At 47.0% G+C, this 17,275-nt stretch overlaps 1 protein-coding gene across 2 annotated transcripts; it reads right to left on the reverse strand.

Moving 5' to 3' along the window:
- Positions 1–398: 398 nt before the first annotated feature.
- On the reverse strand, positions 399–16,216 carry Arf1 (ADP ribosylation factor 1). Of its 2 annotated transcripts, XM_013111553.3 has the most exons (6): positions 16,076–16,139; positions 12,069–12,135; positions 2,319–2,502; positions 2,123–2,233; positions 1,805–1,929; positions 399–1,681 (listed from the first exon to the last, which is right to left on the reverse strand). In XM_013111553.3, exons 3-6 carry the CDS (start codon positions 2,464–2,466, stop codon positions 1,520–1,522), a joined length of 546 nt encoding a protein of 181 aa, XP_012967007.1. In that variant the 5' UTR covers positions 2,467–2,502; positions 12,069–12,135; positions 16,076–16,139; the 3' UTR covers positions 399–1,519. The 2 variants fall into 2 exon arrangements, with proteins under 2 accessions (XP_012967007.1, XP_005067757.1); XM_005067700.4 differs by lacking the exon at positions 12,069–12,135 and having other exon boundaries at positions 16,076–16,216.
- Between the last annotated feature and the right edge of the window lie 1,059 nt (positions 16,217–17,275).

The following is a 17,275-nucleotide window of genomic DNA, read 5'->3' on the forward strand; positions in this document are numbered from 1 at the left end:
TTGAGACTCAAGCTGTGGCTTGTTTGTTGACCTGTGCTCTGCAGGTAGCCACCTAAACATGAGTGAAGATTAGTTATCTAAAACACCACCTCAAGGGGGTGAAGGTCTATCTACTTAGGCAGGGGCCCACTCTGGATGGTAGACTTTGTATCTCCTAGTGGCCACACCTACCCAGAGATATATGTACCACCCCAAGGCTGGCTGCCTACTGAAGGGACAGGAGGCACACCTCAGTTGTCACAAAGCACCCCCAGGCTGGTAGTAACCCTGAGATGTTAAGGGAAGCCACCAGGTCTTACTTCTACCAGGGCATAGAGGGTACCTGTTTTCTCTCAAATTAAAAAGGGCTCTCTTAGGAGGCAGCCTGGCAGTAGTGACACTGATACACAAGCCCATCAAATAGTTAAGAGACTTTATTCTAATAGCTATAATTACAGTGCTTGTCGAAATGAAAACTGAAAACAAGTATACAAAACAGTTGATTACTAATTGTGTATTGAAAGCAGTAAGAGGTTCCACGACACCAAATAAACCAGTTCTGAGATTTCCCCAAGATAAATTTAACAGCTCCAGCTTCTTCAGTGTTTATCAAAATACAAAAGAAAAAAGTAGAGGTCGTCTTTCGATGGCAAATCGGACCCTTGCAGGCTGAGGGAGAAAGCTACTTCACACATGGAGATGGGGGTGCTCCAGGATATGGGTCTGGAATGGATCGACCCTCCCAGCTTGCACGCGCTCCTGCTGGTGAGACCCAGGCCTCCTGCCAGCGCGTCCAAGTGGGCCCAAGAGTAAGCTGGGTATGTAGGCTGCCATCTGGCCCGGCCACACACCAAATACAAGCCGGGCCCTGCACCCCACAATGACCCCCCAGCCAACCCCTAGGTGACCATGTGAGCACAAGTACAAGCACAATGCTATGGAATGCAGGTGACCCAAAGACAGGCGAGTCACGGGGGCTCTACTGTGACCATGCAGCGGATGGTGGTTTGTCACCTTCTCTCCTGTTCCCATAGGGGAATAGGTGATCCGATGGACTAGCATTCAGGCCATTACTGCAAAACCTACACTAGGCATAGTCTCCGTTCTGTGTGTTCAAGTGTTCTTGTCCTGTATTTTTTTTTTACTATTTAAAAAAATGCACTGAGTTTGGGTTAAAAACCAACCACCAAATGGATACTGACACCAGTCTACAGCCCAATGGCTCCCGGAGGCCAGGTGCCCCTACACCCAAATCCCTTCTCAGTACTGACAGTGAGTTGATTCTCTTTTTACAATAAAAAAGCTAAGTAATATTGCATAGGAGTACCAGAAACTGCCTCAGTGGAAACAGAAACTATTTACATTAAATAAAAACCTGGCTGCAGGCTGCGTCTGCACATGTACAGCATGGTGCGATGCACACTGTGACCAACCCATGGAGACAGCTTCTGGCACTCAGGACCACAGAGTCGCACGTTTGCCACATGAGAGGAAAGCGGAGGGCGGAGAAGAGGAAGTGAGGGGGAGGGAGGGGTCTGGTTCACTTCTGGTTCCGGAGCTGATTGGACAGCCAGTCTAGTCCTTCATAGAGCCCGTCCCCGCTGGTGGCACAGGTGGCCTGAATGTACCAGTTCCTGTGGCGTAGAGAGTGCAGCCCCAGCTTGTCTGTGATTTCGGCCGCATTCATGGCATTGGGAAGGTCCTGGGGGAAAGGAGGAATTAGTGACAGGGACTACCAGCAGCCAGTCACCTGGGGCAGCCTCTCACCCACCCTCTCTTCCCTGACACAGGTTCTCCATCAGGGAAGGACCTTACTAGTGCCTACCTGCTTGTTGGCAAACACCAAGAGAACGGCATCTCGGAGCTCATCTTCAGCTAGCATCCTCATGAGCTCCTCACGGGCCTCATTCACACGCTCTCTGTCATTGCTGTCCACTACGAAGATCAAGCCTGCAACAGGGCCACATTACTGCACATACCGAAGACTGTTCACCTGGTCTACCCACAGGCTCTAGATTCAGTCCTCCCACTGGCCACAATGTTCAGTGTGGCTTTATGCCCTGAAACTGACAAGGCCATGAGGCTCAGTGAGAAATGCATCCCTTTAAGACAAAGGAATCTAGGACAAGGAATGGCCCCTCACCTTGGGTGTTCTGGAAGTAATGGCGCCATAGCGGTCTGATCTTGTCCTGGCCGCCCACATCCCACACGGTGAAGCTGATATTCTTGTACTCAACTGTCTCCACGTTGAAACCTGGGGGCAGGGTTACAGTTGAGTGCCCTCTATACTCTGGAACCTCAAATTCAACCCCCACTCTGACCCTCGCCCAGCCTCTTACCAATGGTGGGAATCGTGGTCACAATTTCACCCAGCTTCAGTTTGTATAGAATTGTTGTCTTCCCTGCAGCATCCAGGCCCACCATGAGAATGCGCATTTCTTTTTTGCCAAAAAGGCCCTTGAAGAGGTTTGCAAAGATATTCCCCATGCTTGTGGACAGGTGGAATCGATACTGGCCAGAGACCTGGGGAAGCAAGTTGTTCCAGTCCTGTTATGTGCTGCCAGTTTAGGCCCTGTGGCAGGCCATAGACACACCTACCTAGGAGTCCCCAGCCCCAAGCCTTCTCTCATCCCTCATGAGATCTCAATTCAATTCCAGGTCCCAAGTGGCAGAAAAAGAACCCTGTCCACAAGACTCCCTAGGCATCTAAAGGCCACATACTAGTGTAGGAAGGCAGAGATAACAGAAAAGCCCCTTGTTTCCCAAGTCTATCCACCTATCAGAACATCTAACTACATCCGTGTACACTCACACTTGAGACCTGGCATGTTCACTCTCTAAAAAGTGCTCTGAGACACACATGAAGCCCTCTTACAGCCAACGGAGGTCTTCACAAGATCAGAAAGAACCACTTTACATCTCTCTTTACTTCAAAGTAGAACAGATTGCAACTAGAGAGCTGGTCACACTCTAGGATCAATACTGGTGACAGTAGTGGTATCACATCTCCAGGCGTTTCTGTCATTCAGGCCATGGGAGACAGTTGTTAAGGCAATGTTCTATCCATCTCAAGCAGCTCAAGAAGGTAGAGACCCAAACAGTAAACCAATGGCAGCACATTCCATTCAAGACCTATACAAAAGGATGCTCCTATGAGGACAGGTAAATGTGAAGACTTGTTCCAAGAGCATGTACACACACTCAGTAGGGTCCACTGGCAGAACAGAAACACTAGAGGTGCCAATCAACTAAGCTGGCACCAATTTACCAGAGCCTATCAGGTGTTTAGGGCTTCTGGAAAGGATACTAAGGCTGTTCTGGTCTCAACATCTGGTGGCCACTTGTTTTTCATCCAAATGGATTTTACTGCATTCTTGAATGCTGACTGTTAGCTCCTAATAGTAACAGCAAATAGAAGGCCATGGAGCCTTCAGAAAGACGTATGTCTGTGTGCTATCCAAGGCTGCTAACCTCACAGGAAAATGAATTAGCATGGTGTGAGACAGGATGACAAGGCTTCCCTGTAAACTGTCCTTCTGTGCTACTGTAACAGAACACCAAAGCTGAACAACACATGAGCTGGACATTCCAAATCATGGCCAGGTAGGTTAGATGTTTGGCTCTAAGATATGGCCTTGAGCTGTATCCTCCACAGGAGAGGAATGCTACAATCTCATATGGAAAGTGAACCTACTTTCAAAGCCCTTCTCATGACAGTCCTTATACATTCGTGAGGGTGGAACCCAAACACCTGCCCAACATTATTGCACTGGGGTTCAATTTCCTATATACAAACTTAAAGGACTACATTCAGACCACAGTCAGTATATTCAAAATGAAGGCTCCCAGAAAGAAGTACAAGAAAAATATAAGGATGGCTGTAATTCGAATATTTGGGAGGCAGAGGCAGGAGGACAGAAAGTACAAGGCTGGAACATGTAGTACAATTGCCAAAGGAAAAAAAAAGAATCTGGGCATGTTGAGTCATGCCTGTAATCCCAGCACTAGGGAGACTGAGGCTGGCAAACTTTCAAGTATGATGCCAGCCTGAACTAGTGTGAGATCTTGTCTTAGAAGAAAACTAAAAAAACAAAACAAAACCAATTGGGGGATGGGACAGGATGGGAAAACGTTGACAGGAAGACAAGATGGGAGAGAAGAAGAAAAGACAGATGGATAGGGCAGACTGAAAAAAGTACAGAAAAGAAACTCTTAGCTAGGCAGCAGAAGCACATGCCCTAAGAGCTGAGGCTTGCTGCCAAAACATTCTGTGACAATGCACTGCTGGTGGGAGGAAACTCTCAGGCAATAATCTTTAAAATTCTGAGATTATGGCTCTCAACCTTCAACTCCTACCAATTATTGATAGGGAAGAACAACTAATTTCAACATAGCAAGGCATCCCCTGAACATCCAAACCAGGCAAAAGGGAAGCGAGCCCAAGATGAATTAAGAAGGAGCCTCTAGTTGTCATAGAGCAGGGAGCACACCACTTAGCTATTTCTATCATGAGGTCTGGTGATTTTGAATTGAGAGGGCAAAAAAGTACAGACATAAGTCCAAGGAGGCAACACATAATTTACTTTAAGGAAAAAAAAAAAAAAAGAAGAAGCAGGTGGCTATCTTCTCAGCAATCAGTCGTTCATGCAAAAAATTCTACCTTCTAGCCAGGTGGTAGTGACGTACACCTCTAGTTCCAGCTGAGACAGGCAGATCTCTGTGAGTTCAAGGCTAGCCTGGTCTACAAAGCAAGTTCTTAAGACAGTCAGGGCTGTTACACGGAGAAACACTGTCTCAAACAACAATTAGAAAAAATTCCGCCTTCTTTCCAAATCACAAATGGTTATCAAGAGAGAAACAGTGGTATCCAGGGTGTACATGGGAAGCTGGTGAGGCAGAGAAGGTATAAGACAGCTCTTTATGTTCAAGTGCTGTGTGGAAACCAATAGTATCTGGAATATGTGGTAGTGCTCACCTATAATCCCAGCACATGTAAGGTTGAAGCAGAGTTCAAGAATAATCAATCCTTGGTAATAAATAGTGGGCTAGTCAAGGTTAATCTGAACTGCATGAGACCCTGTCTCAAAAAGAAAAGCATCTCCCAAAACCAACAACAACAAAAATCACAAGAGCACAAAAAGGAGGCAGAAAGGAAGGGGTACCTGAACCCTAACAGGTTCCAACAGTAGCAGACAGACACCCTGAATAACTGTGCAGTGGCGGGGATCTCAGCCAAGTTTGATTGTGTAGCTGCATGACTGCCTCATTGTCCATGACTACTGGCAATCCAGTGCCCCACATGATCTGACATGGCCCACAGCTGAGTGTGCTGGGCCTAACTTGCCTTCTCTACAGAAGGGCTATGAAAACCACAGTGAATATTTTCCTTCTTTCTTTTTAACAAGAATCACCAAAGAGAAAAGCAGTCAGTCATACAGGTCAATGATGAGATGAGCTCCAGATTTAAGACACTCAACAAACAAGCATAGTAGATCCCCTGCTACACAGGCAGACACAATCAGCACTTCTGCATTGGCATTCTTAGTGTCCTGGTAGTGCTCTAGCTCTATCTACCGCTTTTAAAACAGACCCAAACCCAAGAGAGCCTCCACAGAGAGAAAAGCCCAGTGGCTACACGGGCCAATCACCACCAGGGTTCTGGGCACAGGCCAACTGCATGAAGTCCAGTCAAGGTGTTGTGACCTTCCCCCTAGGATCCCACATACAAGCCAAACCTGCTTTTCAGGTTCCTCTGCATTACGTCATTAGCAGGCAGTGAAAACAGACTTCCCGGAGAGCTCTTGCTGGCTAATTCTGCCTCCCAAGCCACCAAAGGGAATGCCTTACTTAGGAGGGAAGACCAACAGCAAAGTTGGAATGGGGTCAAGAAAGTTCATCCATTAGGGGAGGGGAGGACAATGAAGCAGCCTCGCCTTTGACAACCACACTCCCTACAATGTCTGTCAGTAGAAAGTCCTTCCTGACCTCTTGAGTAAAGATGAGAAAACACAGCTGAGTCCACACCTATTCCACAACGATGAATGAATGCAACCTGACTGGTTTAGCAGCTGAACAGGAGCCTGACTGGCAGTCAGGAGGGTCCAAAGTTCAGACAACCTTCACCAAATCAGACGGTGCAGTCTTGCCATTTCCCTCCAACTGCTGACACTACTTAGAATCCCAGTGGGGAGGTTTTTCTGTTCTGGCCTGTAGAATACTCTTTCTTGAAAAGGATTCATACTTACTACCTGGATGAGAAGTTGGTGACATTTAGATACTGTTAGGGAGATAAAGAGATGGCTCAGAGGGTAAGAGCACTAGCTGCTGTTGCAGAGGACACCAGTCATTCCCAGCACCCACATGGCAGTTTACAAACCTCCTTAGCTGTTCCAGGAAATGTGGAGCCTTCTCCTGGGCTCTGCAGGCACTGCATGCACATGATACATGCAGACAAAACACGTGTTTTAATACTATCTCACTGACCCTGGAGCGCACTAATTCAGCTGGAATGGCTTAGAAAGTCCTAGATATCCTCCTATTTCTGCCTCCTAGTGCTAGGATTAGAAAGGTATGTATGGCTATGTGTGTTAAGTGGGATTTAACTCAGGTCCTCATGCAATAAGGATGTTACTGACTGCCGGGCGTTGGTGGCGCACGCCTTTAATCCCAGCACTCGGGAGGCAGAGGCAGGCGGATCTCTGTGAGTTCGAGACCAGCCTGGACTACCAATCGAGTTCCAGGACAGCCTCCAAAGCCACAGAGAAACCCTGTCTCGAAAAACCAAAAAAAAAAAAAAAAAAAAAAAAAAAAAAAAGGATGTTACTGACTGAGTCAATTTCTTAATTTCTCCCTTTTGCTTTAAGACAAATTCATTGGCCAGGAGGTGGTGGCACACGCCTTTAATCCCAGCACTCGGGAGTCAGAGGCAGGCTGATCTCTTTGAGTTCGAGGCTGGGCTGGACGACAGCCTCCAAAACAATACAGAGAAACCCTGTCTCGTAAAAACCAAAAAAAAAAAAAAAAAAAAAAAGAAGAAGAAGAAGAAGAAGAAGAAGAAGAAGAAGAAGAAGAAGAAGAAGAAGAAGAAGAAGAAGAAGAAGAAGAAGAAGAAGAAAGAAAGAAAGAAAGAAATTCACTGCAGTATAAATCACATATATTTAGCCAGGCATGATGACAGATCTCAGCACTTGGGAATCAGAGGCAGGAGGATCTCTGTCAGTTCTGCCTGGTTTACATATTTGAGTTCCAGGATAGCCAGTACTACAGTGAGATCCTGTCTCAAAATTAATTAATTACGTATCTTCAACCACACAGATCAATAGTGTATACTCTCAGCTGTCACATTTGAGGAAAATTACCAAATCTGAAAGTTTTCTGAAAGAACCTCAACACAGTATAGAACATTTTTTAGCTAAAGTTTTTAGTAGAGAGTACCAATGTTCCAACAATGACACAATCAAATGCATGAAAACCTGAACCATCCCCAAAACGGAGATTTGTTTAGTCTCGTGTGCAACAGGGCCACATGCTGACCTCTGCACATAGTGCTTTTTGTACTTCAACAGGGATTGGGTATGACTGTTCCTAAAGCCTCAGGTCTTTACCCACCCCTCAGCCTCACATTCCAGGCTTGTAGGTCTGGTATGTTCATGCAATCCAACACTGCCCTACATTTGGTCATTACTTCATAAAATCTGCCTAAGAGGAAAACTGAATGAATGTGGTGTTACTAGGACATGCAGACACTACTGTAAGGGCAAAACTGTGACTCAGTCAACATGTTCCAGGATAGGAGCTGGAACACATCTTCTAAGTCAAGGGAAGGGGAAACCCACCAGGTCTGATGTGTGTAGGTGGGGTGATGAGTGAAAATGAAGTTAGATCACTCTTTGCAAACATAAGGTTAACTTCCCCATCAATGTGTATACCCACATTCATGTAAATCTCTGAGCTGAGTTCTTCAACTAAAGTAATGAGAACGCTAAACCTTCCCTTCATGTTATTTTTCCCTTTATTCTACTTTTAAGCATTACCATTTCTTAACCTAACTACCCTCAAAATATGTCACCATACACACTGATAAACTCTAAACATTAGCAGCTCCGAGCAAATACTAACTGAGCTACCACATGGCCTGTACCAAGAACTACAATGAGTTCCTGACATACAGTTTTTGAGACTTGTAAAGGCTCCAACAGGGAAACATCTTGCCATGTATCTCTCCGTATGTTCTTGTAACAGATACCTGTTGTTCTCTGTGTCTCGTCTTCCTCTCAGCAACAGAATCCTGACTTGTAACTGGGAATCAGGATTTCCAGAATAAAATCTACATTTTATGAAGTTTCTTGCAGCATTGTATGCTCACAGCACATACCCAGGAGCAATAGAACACACAACCCTAACACAGCAGTTTTCAACCTGTGGGTCGAGACCCCTTTGAGGTCTTCTATCGACATCCTGCAGATCAAATATTTGTAATTCGTAACAGTAGCAAAATTACAATTATGAAGTAGCAACAGATTTTATTTATTTATTTATTTATTTATTTATTTATTTATTGGTTTTTTCCCCAGATAGGGTTTCTCTGTAGCTTTGGACTGTCTTGGAATAAAATAACTTTGTGGTTGGGAGTCACAACACAAGGAACTCTATTAAAGGGTCCAGCATTAGAATGGCTGAGAACCACTGTCCTAACACACACTATTACCATATTTCTACTTTGGCAGGGGGTACTTCTCTAATTGGAAAGGCTCCAAAAACACAGATCTAGAAATGGAAACAGCTCAGCAGCAGAACATTAGGTTTCCTCCCCCAAACATAGGCAAGACAAAACAAGAAACACAAACATGCATCAACCCAGAAACACTTCTAAAATGGTGGAAAGCACAGTAATAGGACAACATAAGATACATGTGAAAAACCACCATGACTGAAGTCAGGAGACAGGCTCAGCCCAACCCACCCTAGTGACCCTATAGCCACTGTTTTGACTAGCAGTCTTCACCCCTTAGTCCACCTGGCAGGGCCTGGGATGAGTCTGGTGCTTCCAGGGAAGACCCCATGCTGACCCCTTGTAAGGCCCAGGTTAGCTGTGCCCCCTTTACTCTTCTTCCTTCTCCAGCATGTGAATGGAGCATGCACTTGTGTACAGGAGACAAGTGCAGCTTGTTTTTGCCGTAGACTGGAACTGAGGGGAAATGACCCAAGATCATACCCTGATCTCCCACCTTGAGATCCACGGAGCATTTGTTTGCTAACATGTACATTCTCAAACCACTGAGGGCTCCTGCTGAAGCAATTGAGGCTGAGCCTCAGGGTGGCTGTGGCTTCTCCAGGGCACCCTGCTCCACTGTTCCTTACAGAGGGCAGAGTAGGCACAAAGTCAAGCCAAGTATCACACACCCAAATTAACACCACCATCCCTGGGCTCAGGAGGAGCAGAAGGATCCAGAAGAGATGGTAACCAGGACTCTTAATTTCTGTCACAAGGCAAATCAAAGTAATGCAGCTTTGCCAGTTTAGCTCTTTCTTTATGGGCTTCCTATCAGCAACACACACACTTCACACATACTGGCTCTCACACTCTCGGCCAATGAATCTGGACATGGCACCCCAGAGGCTCTTTCCACACTGAAGAAAAAGGGAACTGGAACAACCAACAGCTAGTTCTCAGTGCTTTCATAAAGTAAGTTCTTCCTCAAACCAGCCACAGTGAGCAGAGCACTCTTCTATGCTACGTCCAGTCCTACTTCAGAAGCTGACAGCTACAGGGGTTCTTACTGAGTAAGTCAAGCTTCAAACTTGACTTCTGATGCTAGCTACCATGACTCAAATCTGTATTCCTAGCACTCTTGAAACTGAGGCAGAACTGCCCTGAGATCAGGGCCAGCCTGGGCTATAGTTTGAGATAGTCTCATGACAACAAAAATTAGGGGCTAGAGATGGCTCAGTTATTAAGCATTACTCTTGCAGAGGGCCATAGTTCAATTAGCAGCACTTTTGTCAGGCTGCTTACAACTGTCTGCAATAAGCTCCAGAAGGGTCTGACACACCTCTGCTTCCCTGAACATTTCACTCACTTATATATCCACATGCAGACCAACACGATTAAAAAAAAAAGTACATATTTTTAATGAAAAAACAAAAACCTTTATTTCTATCTTCAGGTAACTTTCATTCAGAGGGTAGGGAGTGCCCTGCCTCCTTCTTTTGACACTTACTCTTCAGGAGGAAGCAAAAGAATAAAGTGTACAGGAAGGCTGAGCTGTCACTAGCGCCCTCAGCTTTGCTGCCCCGCCCTGCTGGAGTGAGGCCCGCACACACACAGGACAAAGACCACATTTCCCTAAGTCCACTGTCCTCACTGAGCCAGGCACTGCTGACCACACACTACTCAACTATTCCTCCACTATCCTGACGGCATAAAAGCTTTGCTCTAAAACACATTTGTAGATGCCTCCTCGCCTTAGCTGTCAGAGGCTTCCCCTCAGGCGGCCAGCACCCAGGGTGTTCTCTAGCAATTTCTGGTTAAGGATCCTCCACATTTCCACAGCCAGCTTTTCCACTAAAATCTCCCTTCTTCCCAAGTTTCCCCCCAGTTCTCCAGACTCAAACCATGAAGACTTACTGCTACCACCCCCACACAACAACTGAATTAACCAGGTGCAAAGTAGCACCTGTGATGTCAGGACCCTCACTCACAAACAGTAGCCATGGGACTGTGTGATGGTCCACTAAGTCAGTCATCTGGAAAAGAAGCCAATAGATAACCTGACATTTGCACAAGACTGAAGATCCCCATGAGTCTGCCTCAACAATGACATCATAGGGACACAATGGGAAGTAACTTCTACTGAAACTATGCTTTAATGTTAGGCCCAGCCATTCCCATACATAGGACAAAGGGAGGTGGCTACTGAAGCACTAAATGCCAAATACAGCAATCTCAAGGGCATGCCACCACCACCACAGAGAATTAACTTTTCCTGAAAACAAAGAACAACTTTTCGTAAGGCACTGAAGAAAAAACAATATGCACTGCCCTTGCCTTACAAAGTAGCTAAAGTTGGGTTTCTGGAAGACTTGGAACATCTGTTACTATTATGCCAAAGAAAAGCATTATCCTTCTGTGACCAAACTTAGGCTATCACAGAGGGATTTTCCACCTACATGAAAACCACACAAGCGGCTAAGTGCCAGACACTTGCCTCCCTACCTGAGAGAAGCAAAGGGTTCCTTCCCACAGATTTCAAAATATCCTTTCTGAGGCAGGGACCAGGACCACCCTCTCTAGTTCTCCTCTCCTTCACTGCTCCTGGCTGGTTTCCAAACTCCAGTACACTTACGCGTCTCAGAGCCCTTGTGTCAACTGTCCTGGCCTACTAAGAGGTCCTCTGGTTCCTCCCTCAAACTTGCCAATCTTTCTCTATCATATTTCTGCATAAATGTCACCTATGAGGTGACAGTTCTGCCTCCTTGGATAGGCCCCAATGCCTGCCCATGTCACTCTAGAATGGTTGGGATGAACACTCCAATAGCAGACATGGGCAAGTAGCTCTGCATCCAATGCTAAGGCCACCTCCTCCACCTTCTTCCATTAGGACCCTCACAGGTGACTCCTTATCAGAAGAAACAGAGAGCAATGTTGTTGTTTTTTTAAAAAAGGTTTTTGTTTTGTTTTGTTTTGGAGACAGGGTTTCTCTGTGAAAATAGTCCTGGCCATCTTGGAACTCATTCTGTAGACCAGGCTGGCCTCAAACTTACAGAGATCCACTTGCCTCTGCCTCACAAGCACTGGTATTAAAAGTGTGTGCCACCACTGCCTCACCTTTAAAAAAAAAAGTTTACGAAGGCCACTGGGATTAAAAAAAGAAAAAACAAATCACACACTTGCAGAGAGTCTAATTCTAATGACTGTCAGGGAAACTACAGGATCAACAAACAATGTTGTATTATTTTTAAACTATGCACAAGTGTGCTTCTGTGTGAACATTCCTACACCAACAACATCTAGAGACTCAGGCGTGCAGACCTGGGAACTGAAGATGAAGATAAAGCCACAGAGGAAGCAAGGTGTGCAGCAAACCTACCTCAAGAACTGCTAGCCCTAAGCACAGTTCAGTTGACCACCTGGTTACGTCCAAAGTCTGATAACACCTTAACAGAAGAGAAATGTTAAAAGAAAATAGTGTCAAGCCAAAGTTCACCATCTAGGTCACTAGAAGACAGAGTATTTTAAATATAAGCTCTTGGAATCAAACAAGGAAGAAGAGCATTCTTTTTTTTTAAATAATCCTTTTTTTTAGTATTTTATTTATTGTGTATACAGTCTTCTGCCTGTATGCCAGCAGAAGGCACCGGATCTCATTCAAGGTGGTTGTGAGCCACCATGTGGTTGCCGGGAATTGAACTCAGGACCTCTGGAAGAACAGTCAGTGCTCTTAACCGCTGAGCCATCTCTCCAGCCCCCGAAGAAGAGCATTCTTATCTACAGAGCAGAAAGCTTCAGAGGAACACACACTGAAGGCCATCTAGCTCTGCCTTCATTCTCATTTTTCAGCAATGACTCTCACTAAAATCTAGAAGCCCTTTTCTTGGAAACATGCACCTAAATCATACCAACAGAATTTTAAAAAGGGGGTGGGGAGGAAGAAAGAAAAACTTGTCAGAGGACATATAGAGAATTTGGGCCACAAACTTTCCTGTTTCAGTATATGCCATTGCAAAAACATTTTGACAACTGACACTCAAGCCATCAATCACAGGGAACCTTTTGGAAAGAACTAGTTTGCTAGCATCCCTTTAATAGGTATACTTACCTCTACAGAAACTGGTTAAGAAGGTTTCCTCATGCTATACTGCAGCAACTCTCAGATCCTCAGAAATACAGGGAGCTGTTTACCACTTGAATCACTCTCAACTGCTGTCTATAAAAATATGCCTGCCTAGCATGGGGGCACACACCTTAATCCCAGAAGGTTGTAATCTCCAGGGGCAAACTTGTACTACACAGTCAAACTCTTCCCCATAAACAGCTTATCTTCCTATTGTCTGTCAATTCCTCTTATTACTGAAAACTTTCCATATTATCAAGGCCTGCAGGGAGTGCCACTCTTCCTAGTATATTGGCTACTGACAGGCAGCCAGGTCCTGTAACCAATATGAGTAAAAAAAAAAAAAAAAAAAATCAGGGAACAGGATCAGATAAGATGTTGTGAAAGTTGGGCCCTAAGTATCACCACTTCTTTGTAGCAGGACAGGGTGGTGAACACTTAAAAGGTCCTACACTAACAAGTATTCCAGGTAACCAGGCCACTTGACCCCACCTGAGAAGGACACTAACAAGCAATACCACAAGCTACTACCTGTAATCTGTATCACAATCAATATTGAACACAAACCTGTGTGTAGTGAGGAGTCCCAATGCTTGTGTTCGTGTACACACACACACACACACACACACACACACACACACACACACACACACACAGAGCTATCCTGTACTTAGCAGCAGCAGGCAATGTCAAATCTTTTTCAACAGTAGATACAGCATACACACAAAAAGATGCTCTTAATGTCATATCTCAACACAAAAGAATTTTCATGTTTCCTCAACATCACTGACAATTTCATGAAGATCAAAAGTCAAAGGGATTCATTCATGAGAGACAACAGGGACAGACAGACCATGAATGACATAGCACCTAGAGCAGGCTGGGGTCTGATGGGCTCCTCAGTGCAAATGACACACATAGACAGCCCTTGTGATTAAGAGTAGATTTAACGGGAAGCAGAGGCAGGCAGATCTCTGTGAGTTCGAGACCAGCCTGGACTACCAAGTGAGTTCCAGGACAGCCTCCAAAGCCACAGAGAAACCCTGTCTCGAAAAACCGAAAAGAGTAGATTTAAACCTACACATCAAGCTGGTCAGTGGTGGTTTAGGCCTTTAATCCCAGCACTAGGGAGGCAGAGGCAGACAGATCTCAGAGTTTGAGGCCAGACTGCTCTACAGAGAGAGAGAGAGGTCCAAGACAGTCAGGGCTACACAGAGAAACCTTGTCTCAAAAGAACAAAACCCTGCACATCAATGTAACATTTAATTCAAAAAAACTGAAAAACATTGACCCAACACTCTCAAACCATTGTTAACAAGTGATTGCATGAACCTGCACAAGTTTTTTCTCTTGGTTAGATTGCTTGACACTGGTTCACCACAGTAACTGCTGTTCTAATGTACCTTTACCTAAAAAAAGGTTGTAGTTTGAAGCCTTTCTGGTCCTAGGCAGAGGCAGCAATGGAGATTTTGAAGATCCTCTCTATAAGGAACTATTGTACAAGAGGTATAGTGGACATCTCAGCTACATGACTTACAATCAGAACTGTATGTGAGGGGCACAGAACTAGTTATTGCTATCTTCCTTCCAGGATAAGTAGACTGAGTATGAGTCAGCTGTTATTCACAGTTAAACCTTGTGTGTGCAGTGCTGGAGAGCCAAACCATTTATACAAGCTAGGAAAAAATCTCTACCCCTAGCTCTTAAACCTCTCTGAAGTAGCAATTCTGTACATCTGCCTCACAAGGAAGACAACAGTGTTGGTGATCCAGTGAGTCAGACTCATTTTCAACAAAATACCTAAGGATAAAAGTGATAGGCATTCCATTAAGAGAAACCTCCATGCCAAGGAGACAATGTGACTGGCCCTTACACCACACAACTCTGGAGAAACAGAGAAATCAGGTAGTGACACTGTTCATCCAATCTCACAGTCCAGGCTATTTGTGACAGTGCTGCTGAAAGCTCAAAGATGAGGACATGACAGGCAGTCACCCATGTCAGACACTGTAGACACTGGTTAAGACAGAAGGGACATGGAGCCAGCACACAAAGCACATGTCTTCTGTCTGACACTCACTGCAGAGTCAGCCTGCAGGAAAAACTGCTGACCACTAGTTGTGAAACAAGAACTACAACGGACTACTCCAACATTGGTTGTGGCATCAACTACTGGGCTCTCTGATGACTTCTAGGACCAGGAGCAGCTGCCCTTTTCTTTTCCAGCAAAACAGCCACCTGCTGGAAGGAAAAATTCCTCCTTGATAAGAGCAGATTTCCTAGCACTTAGGTACCACACAACGGTTCACCTACATACAGTCCGACATGGCATGGCCACCCTGACTGGACAGCCAGAACTGTGCACTGGATCTGGCCCCTGTTACAAGCGGATTGCTCAGAGACTGGGTGGGTGCAGGTTGTCCCACGGCCAGGTTAAAGATTTCCAAGCTCAGAAGAAGGGCTCTTTAATCCACCCAAAGGGGCATCAAGGGAGTCAGTCAGGAGGTGAAACAAGGTTCAACTCCTGCAGAGGCCACTGGGCCCTTGAGTGCAAACCTCAATGAAGATCTCACCAGAGAAGTGTGGGGCACAAATCACGACTCACTGGGGATCAGAGTGGGCACCTGGGATCCACTGAAATCCGCATATGCGCTTGTTAAATCCCAGCACCCGCTTCAGCAGTCCGGCGCCCCGATCCACCTGTCCTATCCCTTCACCTCCTACAGCTCCGGTCCTCCGGGCCGACAGGAACCGGACTCGAGACACAGAGGAGGAAGACCTCGCCACCCGAGTGACCTTGACGCCGTCTCAGGGCCACCTAAGCCTCAGTTTCCCCCGCCCCAAAGGCCGTGCCATATCTGAAGCTATCCGCTAGCCCTTCTAGCAGACCCCGTGCCCCCGAGCCCTGTTCCCCGTTCCCGAGCTCCCGGGCCGTGGAGCCTAGGAGAGGCGCAGAGAGGAACAGCAGGAAACCTGGCTTCCTGGAGAGGAGCCGGCGTCCCGGCCGGACTTCCGGGCTGCGGCCCGCGGCGGGCGGCCAGGAGTATGGGCCGCGGAGTGGGGGAGGGCCAAGCGGCCGTGGGCGACGCGGGACTGGGGGAGCCCCGATCCTCTGCCCGGCCTGCAGTCAGGTCCACTGGATACAGATCCCGGCCCGCCGGACAACACTCGGCCCTTATCACTTGAACCGAGCGCCCCTCAACGCCCACGATGACCAGCCCGTGGCCTCCCCAGCTTTGGCCCCAGCGCGCCCCGCGCCTCACCTCCGCGGCGGCTGCTCCCAGCCAGGCGTTGGTTTCGCTCCCACAAGATGGCGGCGCTGACGGCAGCCACGTCAGCGCCTGCCGCGGGGCACGCCGGGGGAAGAGGGCGGCACGCTTAAGGCCCCGCCCCTAGGTAAATGGCGCTTGCGCGTCTGCACCAACTTGCCTTCACGGGGGCGGGGTCAAAGTCGCTCTGCTTCCGGATCGCGGCCCCGGGCTAGCACACACCGGTTCCCCGGACTAGAACGCACAAGGGTGTGGTGTGTGGATTTCCGTGTCCATCGACGCGTGCGCAGGCGCGCCTTCCTGCGGAATTCCTGCCCATTCCGCAGATGCGGGGGTTGAGGACAGTACACGTTCTAGAGCACCAAGGTCGGAGTAGGAAGGTCGTGTCAGCACTGAGGGGGTGTGATGTTCCTCTCAGAGGTGTATTCCAGCTGGCCCTGGGCACTGACGATAATGATGTGACTGACAGATAGCCAAAGCGGAAAGAGGCACAGACCCAGTGTCAGATATGCACCATGCCCCTAACCTTGGCCCTGTGTGCACTCTCAGAGCTGACCCAAAGACTTGTGTGGAGTTAGCATTGCCTGAGAGGGTACTCTAGGTTGCCCTGATGGGGTGGCCTCCCGAAGGGTGCAGGTGAGGAGGAACCTGTTACATCTCCCTGAGAAGCCTTCCCTGCCTGATCAGATGCCGCAGTAAATCTGCGTGCCTCCCCATCTATGCAGGGATCAGACCACGCTCTGTCAGGCCTGTCCAGTTCTTCCACCCCATTTGTTGTGAGGAATTCCACAGGCAAGAGATGTTGAGGGACCTAAGGCATTTGTTTTTTAACCTGGAACCCTATTTGCTGAGTTGGCAGGTGGCAGTTCTGTTAATCTGGACCTCGATCTGTGTCCAGGCATCCTTGCTGTGTTTGGGGGGGGTGTTGAGACTTCCAGAGCTTTCTCTTGGAGTTGTGGGTGCTAAACCTGTCAGGGTTCTAGGAAATAGTCACCTTCTTGGTCCTAAACACCCCTTTCTACCACTCAGCTCTTTTCCTTTTGGTTTTTCTAGATAGGGTTTCTCTGCATAGCCCTGTCTGTCTTGGAACTCACTCTGTAGATCAGGCTGGCCTTGAACTCAGAGATATGCCTGCTTCTGCCTCACAAGTGTTGGTATTAAAGGTGTGTACGACCACCACCGCCGCCTAGCTTC

This window comes from Mesocricetus auratus, unplaced genomic scaffold (genome assembly GCF_017639785.1).
Source record: "Mesocricetus auratus isolate SY011 unplaced genomic scaffold, BCM_Maur_2.0 Super-Scaffold_100007, whole genome shotgun sequence".
NCBI classification, from domain to species: domain Eukaryota; kingdom Metazoa; phylum Chordata; class Mammalia; order Rodentia; family Cricetidae; genus Mesocricetus; species Mesocricetus auratus.